General features: G+C 37.6%; 1 protein-coding gene across 1 annotated transcript; it reads right to left on the reverse strand.

Moving 5' to 3' along the window:
* Positions 1-6,584: 6,584 nt before the first annotated feature.
* LOC140806741 (uncharacterized) lies at positions 6,585-7,242 on the reverse strand. Its single transcript, XM_073163281.1, has 2 exons — positions 7,103-7,242; positions 6,585-7,023 (listed from the first exon to the last, which is right to left on the reverse strand). The coding sequence occupies exons 1-2, from the start codon at positions 7,240-7,242 to the stop codon at positions 6,585-6,587; spliced, it is 579 nt and encodes a 192-aa protein (XP_073019382.1).
* Positions 7,243-12,479: the final 5,237 nt, after the last annotated feature.

Genomic DNA, 12,479 nt, shown 5'->3' on the forward strand with positions numbered 1-12,479 from the left:
ACGCCCCAAAACCGAAACATCGGTGGCATCTGAAATTGTTTAACAATTACTTGAAAACAATAAGTCTCGTATCGAAAAGCCAAATAAACCAGTCTTTTTCATAAATAAAATATTGTCTTTACATTGACAAAAGAATCCGAATTACATTAGAGTTTGTGGAAACGAAACAGAAGAAAAGAATAAAAATCTCAATTTTTGAATATGTCTTTCGATCACCATCCCCATAACGCTTCTTATTCTTCCTCGTCAATTTGCTCCTCATTCTTATCTGATGAGAGATGTAAGGGGAGAGCGTTTTGGAAACACTCAGCAAGTGGAAGCCGATTGATTTCCACAAATAAATACATATAGAAATAATTTTAACTCATCCTTTTAACAACTTTAAAAAATTATTATTTTGACTTATCGGAACCGAATCAAGTTAGACAAAAAAACTATCAGACGTTTTAGAATAAATCAGAAGCAAATCAGAAACAAAAACAACACTGTTACTCATCTCATTTCTAAGGTAAAATTGTCCTATGTTAGTCCTGTAAGGGGTGAGGCCAGAATACAGGTTTATACCCACTGATGGGGGCCAGATAGAACACAGTTTTATTTATACCCACTGATGTAAGCCAGACAAAATTACAATTATCATTCCATTTCAAATCGATTTGTAACAGTGTATCACATAATTCAGATTTTATTGAACAGAGCTTATCAAAATTTCGAGTGAATACAACGGAATCAAAGAATATCGAAAATTGAAGAACATAGCATCGATCGAAATTTTAAATTATAAGACACCAATTTTCGAAAATGGACACACATTCAAGCATGTCATGTTATACATATCCAAGTTTAAAATTACAAATGAATACATTTAAAAACCCACTTACAGAAATTCGAAGACGTGGTCCGAAACTTGGCTTGATTCTTGAAAGAAGTTGCACCTGAAAATTGGACAGCACTTGGGCGTATTACTTGAGTAAATTATGCCGTGAATCCAGCAGTACTTTGACGTAATTTTTTGAGCGCACAAACTGCACTAAGCTTCTTCCTTTTTCATTCCTTGCCTTGACCAAAATTTTGGATGCTTTGTGGAGTGGAGAGAGCCGAATTCTTTGTGTGATTTTGGTGTGCACTTCTTCAACCCTTGAGGTGGTATTTATAGAAGGATTTTAAGTCCCTTGAGCTCCTCAAGGTCGACCACTTGTCCTCCAAGGAACCATAAATGTAGTCAAAGTCATTCCAAGCATCAAAGGTCACCTTGGTTTACTAAAGGGTCCATTCTTGCACAATAAATTGGTACAAGCCTCCTAGCACTTCCTTAGCTCCCTTTCTTGGTTAACTCAATGGTCATCTTCTTGCATAACAAGTTTGTCCAAACCTTTAGGTTGGTTAACTCAATGGTCATCTCTAGCACCATAATTTTGTTCAAACCTTTAGCTCAAGGGCAATGCTTGCTCAATAAATTTGTCCATTCCCTTAGTTCCTCCTTTAGCTCCCTTTTTGGTCCTTTTAGGACAAGCATTGTTGAGCTTCATTGAGCTAAAAGATCGAGTCCTTGAGCTGGGGGTTTACTTCTCCGATGACGACTTTCCGATTGATGCGGTTTCTTATAGCATAGCTTCCCGTTGAGCTAATCCTCGAGCTTTGGAGCTACTTTCTCGAGTCATGTTAGCTGAAAATTTAAGTTTATATTTGAGTTTTAATGTTACGATTAAAGTTTTGAGCTTAGTATGAGCTTAGTTTCAAGTTTTATTTCTGCATGATTCGCCTCGGAAATTCCGGGTTCTCACATCCCACCCTCCTTATTAGAAGTTTCGTTCTCGAAACTTGGATCAACTCGAGCTTTTGAAGAGGTGAGGATATTGTGTACGCATCCTCTCTTCTAGTTCCCAATTTGCTTCCCGTTCAGTATGTTTGACCAATGTACTTTGACATATGGGATTGTTCGGTGCGTGTTCTTTGGTGTCCACTATTCGAATAGGGAATTATTCATATTTCAGTTCTTTGTTCAAGTGTCCTTCGATCATCAGCGGTGCAACATTAAGGATGTGACTCGGGTCTGGGATATATTTCCTTAGTTTTGATATGTGGAAAACGTTGTGGATTCTGGACATATGCGGTGGCAAAGCCAGTGGTAGTCTAGGGTTCCCACTTTCTCCAGTATCTCGAATGGTCCTACATATTTTGGATTTAGCTTTCCGGACTTGCTGAACCGAACCACTCCTTTCATAGGAGAGACTATAACATATGCGTTCTCACCGATTTCAAACTCCAACGGTCTTCTCTTCAAATCAGCCAAGCTCTTTTGTCGATCTTGAGCTATTTTGAGTCTTTATCTGATTATGGCTACTTTGTCAATGGTTACTTGAACAAGCTCAGGTCCGATGATAGCTTTTTTGTAATGCCCGAGATTTAATCACTATGATCAGACATTGATTTATTGATAGAATTGAGATTTTAGGAGCTAAAGTGAAGAAGCCAGGCGTCGGTGCATTATAAGTTAAGATGTTGGACAGAACATCTGGAGCCCGAGCGGTAGGAAAAGACCGCCCGAGCACCAGTGCACCATAATTTTACCATCCGGACAGAACGTCTGGTGCCCGAGCGGTAGTTTTTGACCGCCCGAGTGCCAGTGGATGATAAGATGAGGGCTTGGACAGAACGTTCCGCGCCCAAGCGATAGTTTTTTACCTCCCGAGCGCTGCTAGAAATGCTTGAAGATTAAGCCACGTATTATGGCCATGCAACTTGACATATATAAACTGAATTCCTTCAAAACTTAGCAGCAATAACCGAGAAAAGATTCGTGGAATTCCTTACGCCTTTTTATATGTTAAATTTATGATTGTGCAAGATACAACCGGTAGAATTTTGATCCAAGCCCAGTACTGTGATCGTCTTGTCAGTGGCTCCACACGGACGTAAGTTTTACTATGTTTTGTTATGATTGAAAATATGATGTTGAAGGAATCAGATATGATTCATATATGGTGTTCTTGACATAGCAAACATCGTATAATCGAAACCGGATTGAAGAACAAATATCGTATGAAATTGTTATGATTTTCAGAATGGATTTGATTGAGATTTGATATTAGATTATGGTTATCGAGTGATTATGAGTTATTGGGATTGGTATATGCTGATTGGTATTACCGGTACTTTGGAATTATACTGTTGTGCTGTCAAAATTTGATAAGACTGAGATGTCTTGATTTGATTTGTCTATTGATACAGTATATTCGATTGTCATTTCCAGATTGAGTATTGACATGCTTTGAGTTCGGGACTTTGACATCATCAAATCGACAGAAAGAAAGGTATAAATCAATGGTAACCGGGAGATTGACTTGAGTAAGACTTAACTTGAGTTTCCCTAAACTACATACTTTATTTTATTGGATTGATGTTTGCAATTTATGTGATTGAGATGCTTAGTCTATTGAGTTATAGAAAGCGTGTATTGAGTCCAGGGCCGAGATGCCTAGTCACTGGCGGATATGCCAAGTCTCTGGCGGATATGCCAAGACACCGGATGTTTGATTTATATCGATGTTGCATAGGAGCATATCGGCTTCTATTGCGGAGATTCGGTATATGATGCCAATATCCAAGAACCGGGATCCCTAGATTAGAGATGAGTCGAGTCTGAGATGACGAGTCACGAGTTTATTTACAGTTATATATCATTCATGTTTTCAGATTGATACATGTTAATGATGACTGTTATATGCTTTTATATATGTTTTTATATGATTTCATTTTTACATTGTTTATACGGGGATGATATTCTCACCGGAGTTATCCGGCTATTGTCTTGTTTGTATGTGTGCATGACAACAGGTGGGACAGGATCAGGGTCAGGAAGAGGATGAGAAAGGACAAGTTAGCGTGGAGATCTGGATCAGAAGTAGATTAGGATTCAGTACTTGATACATAGTAGTTGAACCCTAGTTTGATTGTAATATAATTGCACAAGACTTTTACTTTATATTGATGTTTATATTAGACTGATTCCATTATGTTCCGTATTTTTAAAAAAATTAGACCCTGTTTATCTTAATTGATTGAAATAATCCCAAAGATGATTAAGAAATGAATTAGCGTCTGGGTCCCCACATTTTTCTCCAACTTCATCCCAGTACAAAGGTGATCTACACTTTCGGCCGTACAACACTTCATACGGAGCCATTTCAATACTGCTGTGATAGTTGTTATTATAAGCAAATTCTATCAGAGGTAAATGCTTGCTCCAATTTCCATGAAAATCCAGAGCACACGCCCTCAACATGCTTTCGAAGGTTTGAATTGTCCTTTCAGTTTGGCGATCAGTCTGTGGATGATAGGCCGTACTTAGAGTGACTTTGGTCCCCATAGCTTTTTGGAAATTTTCCAAAATCTTGATACGAGGTCTCTGTCTGATAATATAAATGCCGTGACACCGTGTAATCTCACTATGTTATCCATGTATAGGGTGGCTAACTTATCAAGGTTGTACTTCATTCAAATCGGTATGAATTGTGCCGATTTGGTGAGTCTGTCAATGATTACCCAGATCCCATCGTGACTTTGTCTCGATTTTGGTAGTTCTACTACGAAGTCCATGGAGATGTTATCCAACTTCCACTTTGGTATTTCTAATGGTTGTAGAAGTCCTCCAGGCCGTTGATGCTCCGCCTTGACTTGTTGACAGGTTAAGAACTTGGAAACAAAGGCAGCTACGTCTTTTTTCATTCCATTCAACCATTAATTATTTTTCAGATCTCGGTACATTTTAGTGCTTCTGAGATGGACTGAAAAATTCGACTTATGTGCTTCGGCCATCACTTCTTCCTGAATCCTATCAGTGTCTGGAACACACAACCTTCCTTTCATCCAGAGAACACCACTCTCATCAATCTGAAATTCTGGGGTTTTTCCTTCTTGAATTTGTTCTTTAATTTTTGTGATAGAGAGATCCTAGCTTTGTTTTAATTTGATCGATTCTCTAAGGCATTGTCGCGCTGATAGAGAAGATAAATTTACTTTTCTAATGTTTATCCGGCTCAAAGCATCTGCTACCTTATTTGCCTTACCCGGATGGTAATTAATTGATAAATCATAATCTTTCAGAAGTCCGATCCACCTTCTTTGCTTCATGTTTAGTTCTTTTAAGTATATATGTATTTGAGGCTCTGGTGATCAGTAAATACTTCGCATCTTACCTCATAAAGGTAATGTCTCCAGATCTTTAGCGCAAATACGATTGCCGCTAATTAAAGATCGTGAGTTGGGTAATTTTGATCATAAGGTTTTAATTGCCTTGATGCATAGGCAATTACCTGACCTTCCTGCATAAGCACACACCATAATCCTCCCTTTGTAATGTTACTGTATATTGTGAAGTTCTTGCCATCCTCAGGAAGAACTAGTACAGGTGTAGAAGCGAGTTTCGTCTTCAAGGTTTCAAAACTTTTCTCACATGCTTCATTCCAAATAAATTTTGAATTCTTCTGAGTGAGTTTGGTTAGAGGAATGACTATTGAAGAAAATCATTTCACAAATTTTCTATAGTAGCCAGCTAAACCTAGAAAACGCCTTACCTCAGTTACTGTTTTCGGTTGTGGCCAGTCCTTGATTGCCTCTACTTTCTTAGGGTCAACTGACACCCCTAATTCAGAGATTATATGGCCCAAGTAATCCACAATTTTTAGCCAAAACTCACACTTCTTGAATTTGGCATAGAGTTCCTTTTCTCACAGTGTCTGCAAAGTGAGACGCAGATGTTCTCTATGTTCTTCCTCACTTGGCGAGTATACCAAGATATCATTTATGAAAACAACCACAAAATTATCAAGGTATGGCTTGAATACACGGTTCATAAGGTCCATGAATGCTGCAAAAGCATTTGTTAGACCAAAATGCATTACAGTGAATTCCTAGTGTCTATATCTTGTCCTAAAAGCAGTTTTGGAAATATCCTCTGCTTTGAATTTCAGCTGATGATAACCTGATCTTATATCGAGTTTGGAGAAAACCTTGGCTCCTTTTAGTTGATCGAAAAGATCATCTATTCTTGGGAGCAGCTACTTATTCTTTATTGTGATCTTGTTTAATTCTCTATAATCAATGCAAAGTCTCATGCTTCCGTCCTTTTTCTTTACAAACAGGACATGGGCTCCCCACGGGGATGCAATAGGTCTGATTTGTTTCTTGTCCATTAACTCCTGAAGTTGCTCCTTTAACTCTTTTAATTCAGCTGGAGCCATTCTATATGGTGCTTTTGAAATTAATGCAGCACCAGGGATCAAATTAATTTCAAATTTCACTTCTCTATCCTGTATCAAACCCAATAAATCCTTGGGAAAAACATCTGGAAATTCTTGAACAACTGGAATATCTTCCAACTTTGGGGCATCTTCTTCTTTGACTTCATTGATCATTGCCAGATAAATTTCTTCGCCTCCTATTATGGCCTTCCAGGCTTATGATGCAGATAAAAGATATTTTCATTCTTTGGATTTTCCGTGATATACAACTTCCTCTTTAGTTGGAGTCTGGAGTCTAACATTTTTCTTTTGGCAGTCTACTATGGCATGGTATTTGGCTAATCAGTCCATTCCGAGAATGATGTCGAACTCAATCACATTGAGTTGAATCAATTCTGCCTCAAAAATCTGTGTATGGATATAAATTTTACAATTTCGGTACACCTTGTGGGTTTCAATTTTTTTACTTGCAGGTGTCGCCACTCTTAACGCTTCACTAAGAGTTTCATGCCCAAGTTTTAACTTCTTAGCAAATATTCTAGACACAAATGAACGAGTCGCACCACAATCAAACAAGGTATAAGCAGGCATTTCATTGAGTAAAATAATACCTGCCACCACCTCATTGGTGTTATCTGCTTCCTCTTGGGTTATAGCATACACCCGAGTGTTAGTCTTGTTTTCATTTGGTTTGCTGGGTCCAATTCCTTTGTCTTTGTTCTCAGGACAATCTTTAATCTGATGACTCACCTTTCCATATTTGAAACAAGCGCCCGTATTCCTATAACATTCCCCAATGTGATTCTGTCGACAAGTAGCGCACCACTTCCCTTCTTTATTTTCAGCATTGATAAAGGTACCTTTTGAGGGGCCGCTTGAATAGTTTGGCCTCTTGAATTTGGGGCCACTCTGAGTAGACTGCCTGATGAAGGGCCTCTTGTTTTTCTTTTTCCTCTCCTTGGCGTCTGATGTCTGTTTCCGCGCTCATCGCCGTGCCCATTAAGTTTGCAAAGTTGTTTGGCTTTGAATTTCAAAGGAATTTTTGAGATGACGACATAAGATGTGAATGATTTCGATGGATGAGTTTACTGCAGATAGGGATGCACTAAGATTTTGCCAAAAATTTACTTTGTAAATATTTGTCTATCAAAATCCCAGCAGGATTATGAACCTAGCGGCTCTGATACCACTTAAATGTCACGCCCCAAAATCGAGGCATCAGTGACACTAGGCATTGTTTAACACTTACTTGAAAACAATAAGCCTCGTATCGAAAAGCCAAATAAACCGGCCTTTTCATAAATAAAATATTGTCTTTACATTGACAACAAAATCCAAATTACATGAGAGTTTACGGAAACGAAACAAAAGAAAATAATAAAAATCTCAATTATTGAACTTGTCTTTCGATCACCATCCCCAGAATGCTTTATGTTCCTCCTCGTCAATTTGCTCCTCGTTCTTATCTGATGAGAGATGTAGGGGTGAGAGTTTTGGAAACACTCAGCAAATGGGGGCCAATCGATTTCCACAAATAAACACTTACAAAAATAATTTTATCTCATCCTTTTGACAACTTTCAAAACTTATTATTTTGACTTATCGGAACCGAATCAAGTTAGACAAAAAAAACTATCAGAAGTTTCAGAATAAATCAGAAGCAAATCAGAAACAAACACAACAATGTTACTCATCTCATTTCTATTGTCAAATTGTCCACAATATGTTAGTCCTCTAAGGGGTGAGGTCAGAACACAGTTTTATATCCACTGATTGGGGCCAGACAGAACGCGGTTTTATACCCACTGATAGGGGCCAGAAAGAATTACAATTATCTTTCCATTTCAAATCTATTTGTAACAGTGTATCACAGAGTTCAGATTTTATCGAACAGAGCTTATCAGAATTTCGAGCGAATAAAGCGGAATCAAAGAATATCGAAAACTGAAAAACATATCATCGATTGAAATTTTAAATTATAAGACACCAATTTTCGAAAAATATGGACACACATTCAAGCATGTCATATTATACTGTTGGAAACTAAATTTCAGTGATTTGACAAACTAAGCAGCGAACTTATTGGAATAACTGATCAAAGGAAAATGAGCTTAACTGACTAAAATCTTACAACTGTTAGTTGTCATTAGCTGAAGATTAATGCATACCAGCTAAATCTTATCTACGCCGAACTGATCAGTTGGAAACTGATCAGTTGAAGAAGAATCTAACTGACTGATCAGTTGGGAGCTGATCAGTTGAAACAATCAGTTATGAGTTTTCCAGCAAAGTATCTTTCAGCTGATCTCTCAACTGTACACCTCATCAATTGAGAACAAAAACCGACAAATAGTACAACAGATTGTAACTTGTAGTGGAACGCCGTATTTTAGAGATTGCAGTATACGAATGTCAGAGAATATTGATGTGGCAATCAACGGATATATGGATTCAAATATTATTTAATATTACCGTTGAGAGAGAAGCCTATAAATAGGTGAAGAGGGCAGCTGAGAAGAATAATACAAACAACTATTCTATTCAAGCTTGCTGTTACTCTGCTAAAATCACCACTTGTATTCAAATATCAAGAGATCACTCTTATGAGATATATCAGTAAAAATCAAGGCTATATTTACGAGCTTGCTAGTACTTTGAAATCTTTGTAAGATTCATTTGTCGTGTTAAAATCAGTCACGCACTGTAAAAGTTTTTGTAAACTAAGAGTTTCAGTTTTGGCAATGTTAGGTCCAAACTGGAGTGGGTCAGTACAATTTTTGTATTTGATCAAAGTCTTTTAGTAAATATCCTATCTTTGTGATAGAAGGGGTGACATAGGAGTTACTCTATTCTCCGAGCATCCAGAAACAAACCGTGTGCATTTTACCTCAGTCACTACTTTCAGTCAGTTATTCTATCTCTCAGACAGTTTACTTCCGCAACTGTTTGTTCATTTAAACTGATTGTTATCGACTGATGAGATACCGAGTGTCAGTTTATCACTAAATTGAACCAAATCTTCGAAAAGAATTTATAATCCGTGAGTGTTTATTCAACCCTCTTCTAAACACTTATCACCTTCTAACCAATCCTTTCATATACATATCCAAGTTTAAAATTACAAATGAATACATAAAAAAACCCAGTTACAGAAATTCGAAGACGTGGTCCGAAAATTGTCTTGATTCTTGAACGAAGTTGCTCCCGAATATTGGACAACACTTCAGCATATTACTTGAGTAAATTATGCCGTGAATCCAGCAGTACTTCGACGTAACTTGTTGAGCAAACAAACTGCACGAAGCTTCTTCCTTTTTCTTTCCTTGCCTTGACCGAAATTTTGGATGCTTTGTGGAATGGAGAGAGCCGAATTCTTTGTGTGTTTTTGGTGTGAATTTCTTCAAACCTTGAGGTGGTATTTATAGAAGTATTTTTAGTCCCTTGAGCTCCTCATGGCCGACCCTTTGTCCTCCAAGCAACCATAAATGTAGTTAAAGCCATTCCAAGAATCCAAGGTCACCTTGGTTTACTAAAAGGTTCATTCCTGCACAATAAATTGGTCCAAGCCTCCTAGATCTTCCCTTAGCTCCCTTTCTTGGTTAACTCAATGGTCATCTTCTTGCATAATACGTTTGTCCAAACCTTTAGGTCCTTTAGCTCCTTTCTTGGTTAACTCAATGGTCATCTCTTGCACCATAAGTTTGTCCAAACCTTTAGCTCATGGGCAATGCTTGCTCAATAAATTTGTCCATTACCTTAGTTCCTCCTTTAGCTCCCTTTTTGGTCTTTTTAGGACAAGCATGGTTGAGCTAAAAGATTGAGTCCTTGAGTTGTTTACTTCTTTAGAGCGTCGTAACTGGACTTTGATGGACATAGTTCGGTCTATGATGGGGTTCATGGAGTTGCGGCCATACTTTTGGGGATATGCGCTTGAGACAGCGGCACTGTTGCTGAACAATGTCCATTCAAAATCAGTTGATAAGACAACATATGAGATATGGATGGGTAAGCCTCCCAAATATTTGTATCTTAGAATATGTGGATGCCCTGCTTATGTGAAGCAGACAGTGGGAGATAAATTGGATAATCAATCCATTTTATGTTTCTTTGTGGGATATCCAAGGAATTCAGTTTGATATTATTTCTATCATTCCCAAGAAACAAAGGTGTTTGTTTCTAGGAATGCAATCTTTTTGGAAAAAGAATTTCTATTAGATAGAAAAAGGGAGATGATAGAACTCGAAGAGGTTCGAGAGACACCCACGATTGTAGATCCACACCCGAAGAGCTAAGAGAGGAGATACAAGCTCCTAGAAGATCCAAGAGAGTTTTGAGACCACCTATGAGGTATGTTCTGCTCAAGCAAAGGAGCCAAGTTCTCATCAGAAGTCCAAACATGTATTGAGAAAGTACCACATCCCTCCGAGAGATTGTGGAAAGAGGAGAAGTGTCGATTGACAAAGTCGGCTCCGCAGATAATGTTGTTGATCCGCTAACTAAGCCTTTACCTGGACCATTATTCGAGAAGCATCGTGAATCGATGGGTTTGAAGCATATGGGTAGTTGGCTCTAGTGCAACTGGGAGATTTTTAGAGTAGGTGCCCGTCGAGCTAAGTGTTGATTGAGGGTTCATGTTTAAACTCTATGTACAAACGATCTTTATTTTAATAATATTTGAAATTATTGTTTTGGCACATCTTTATCTGTATACACATGTTTGTTGCATAGATAAAGTCATTGAATATACAAATAGTATAAAAAATATGAGATGCTCATACGATGAGTAAAATTAAACTCATAATAGGAATACTATATATTCTAAACAGTTCCTAGTCGATTCAGGCGCCGCTAAAAAGGATAAAGGCCTCTCGAGTTTGAGACTAGTGTCTGTGACGTGAGTACCATGTTTCATTGGTAGGGGACATTGTGATGTCTGAGCATGCAGATAGGTGCTCCTGGTAGAGTGCACTGAACAACCCTCTATAGAGGATTTTCCAAGTGGTTCTCACTTATCGAGTGAAAACGTCCTAGTTTATGGTTGTTCACCATTAGTCCTTACGACCCGGGAAAACATTATGACTTTATTTGCTAGCATTGCACTTCGACTTGTTTATCGATTCATGTGAGGTCATCAGGTGGCAATGTTAGGTGTTTTGTCAAAACATATAGGAGTTTATGTATTGTATTCGGGGATTTACCGCTTACCTTCGGGTATGGATATCCTATGTGATCTCATGTGTATATACTGTAGAATCTCTGATCAGAGTGTTGGTGGTAATTAAGAAAGAGGTTTTTTAGATTACACCAATAATTCAACTATGACATGACATATAGTATCGATTCTTTGACAACTCTCGGAATACCAATAGTTGTCGAATCGGTTGAGATATATGAGATGAAGAGACCGTACTGTACGCTAACCATAATGGAATGGTTCTTGCAGACACTATAATTTGATACCTAGGGAATCATGTAAGCGATGCTGTTAGGCCTTTAACATTATTGGTTGGGTACTATCAGACTGGAGTTCTGACGTTCTTATTATCAAGGAATTGATAAGTAAGAAATCAATTGAGGTATGCTTATATAAGGACATGTTTAGTCCTGAATCACATAGAGATGTGAATCCACTGCTAGTTGTATCATTGAACCATTGAGGTCCACACAAGTGCTAGCGTTCTAGATTCTGTTGAAAAGAAAAATAATTCAATGTGTTTAACGTCTTATAAAAGAGTTTATAAGCGTAAAGAAAAATAGAAGTATGACTTCTATAAGAGGATTATGGGGAATGTAACTTTTAATTTGTGGAAGTTTTCCTCAATTAAAAGTTGACAAAAATAAATAATGTATTTGGAAATTGTGATTTTCATAAACATTGTTATGGACTTAATTAAATTAATTCAAGAGTTGAATTAATTAAACACTAGTGGACCTAGTAGAGTGAAAATAATTAAATTAATTCAAGGGTTGAACTAATTAAATAACATGGAGTCTTGTCGAGCCCAAATGAAAATAATTATTTAACTAGTGGGCTTTAATAAATTCAAGTATGATTTAACTGATCTCAAATGTGTTTGAGATATTAAAGAATATTCAATGGGCCTTGTGCGTGTTTTTTTACCTAAACACATGCATGAGAAGGTGAAGCTAGTGATTGCCGAGGGAGGTCGCGCATATGCGCGAGACGTGCTGCACCAAGAATGAGCCACTTGGTTCCAGGCATGCAATATATATATA

Source organism: Primulina eburnea, chromosome 12 (assembly GCF_022965805.1).
Source record: "Primulina eburnea isolate SZY01 chromosome 12, ASM2296580v1, whole genome shotgun sequence".
NCBI lineage: Eukaryota > Viridiplantae > Streptophyta > Magnoliopsida > Lamiales > Gesneriaceae > Primulina > Primulina eburnea.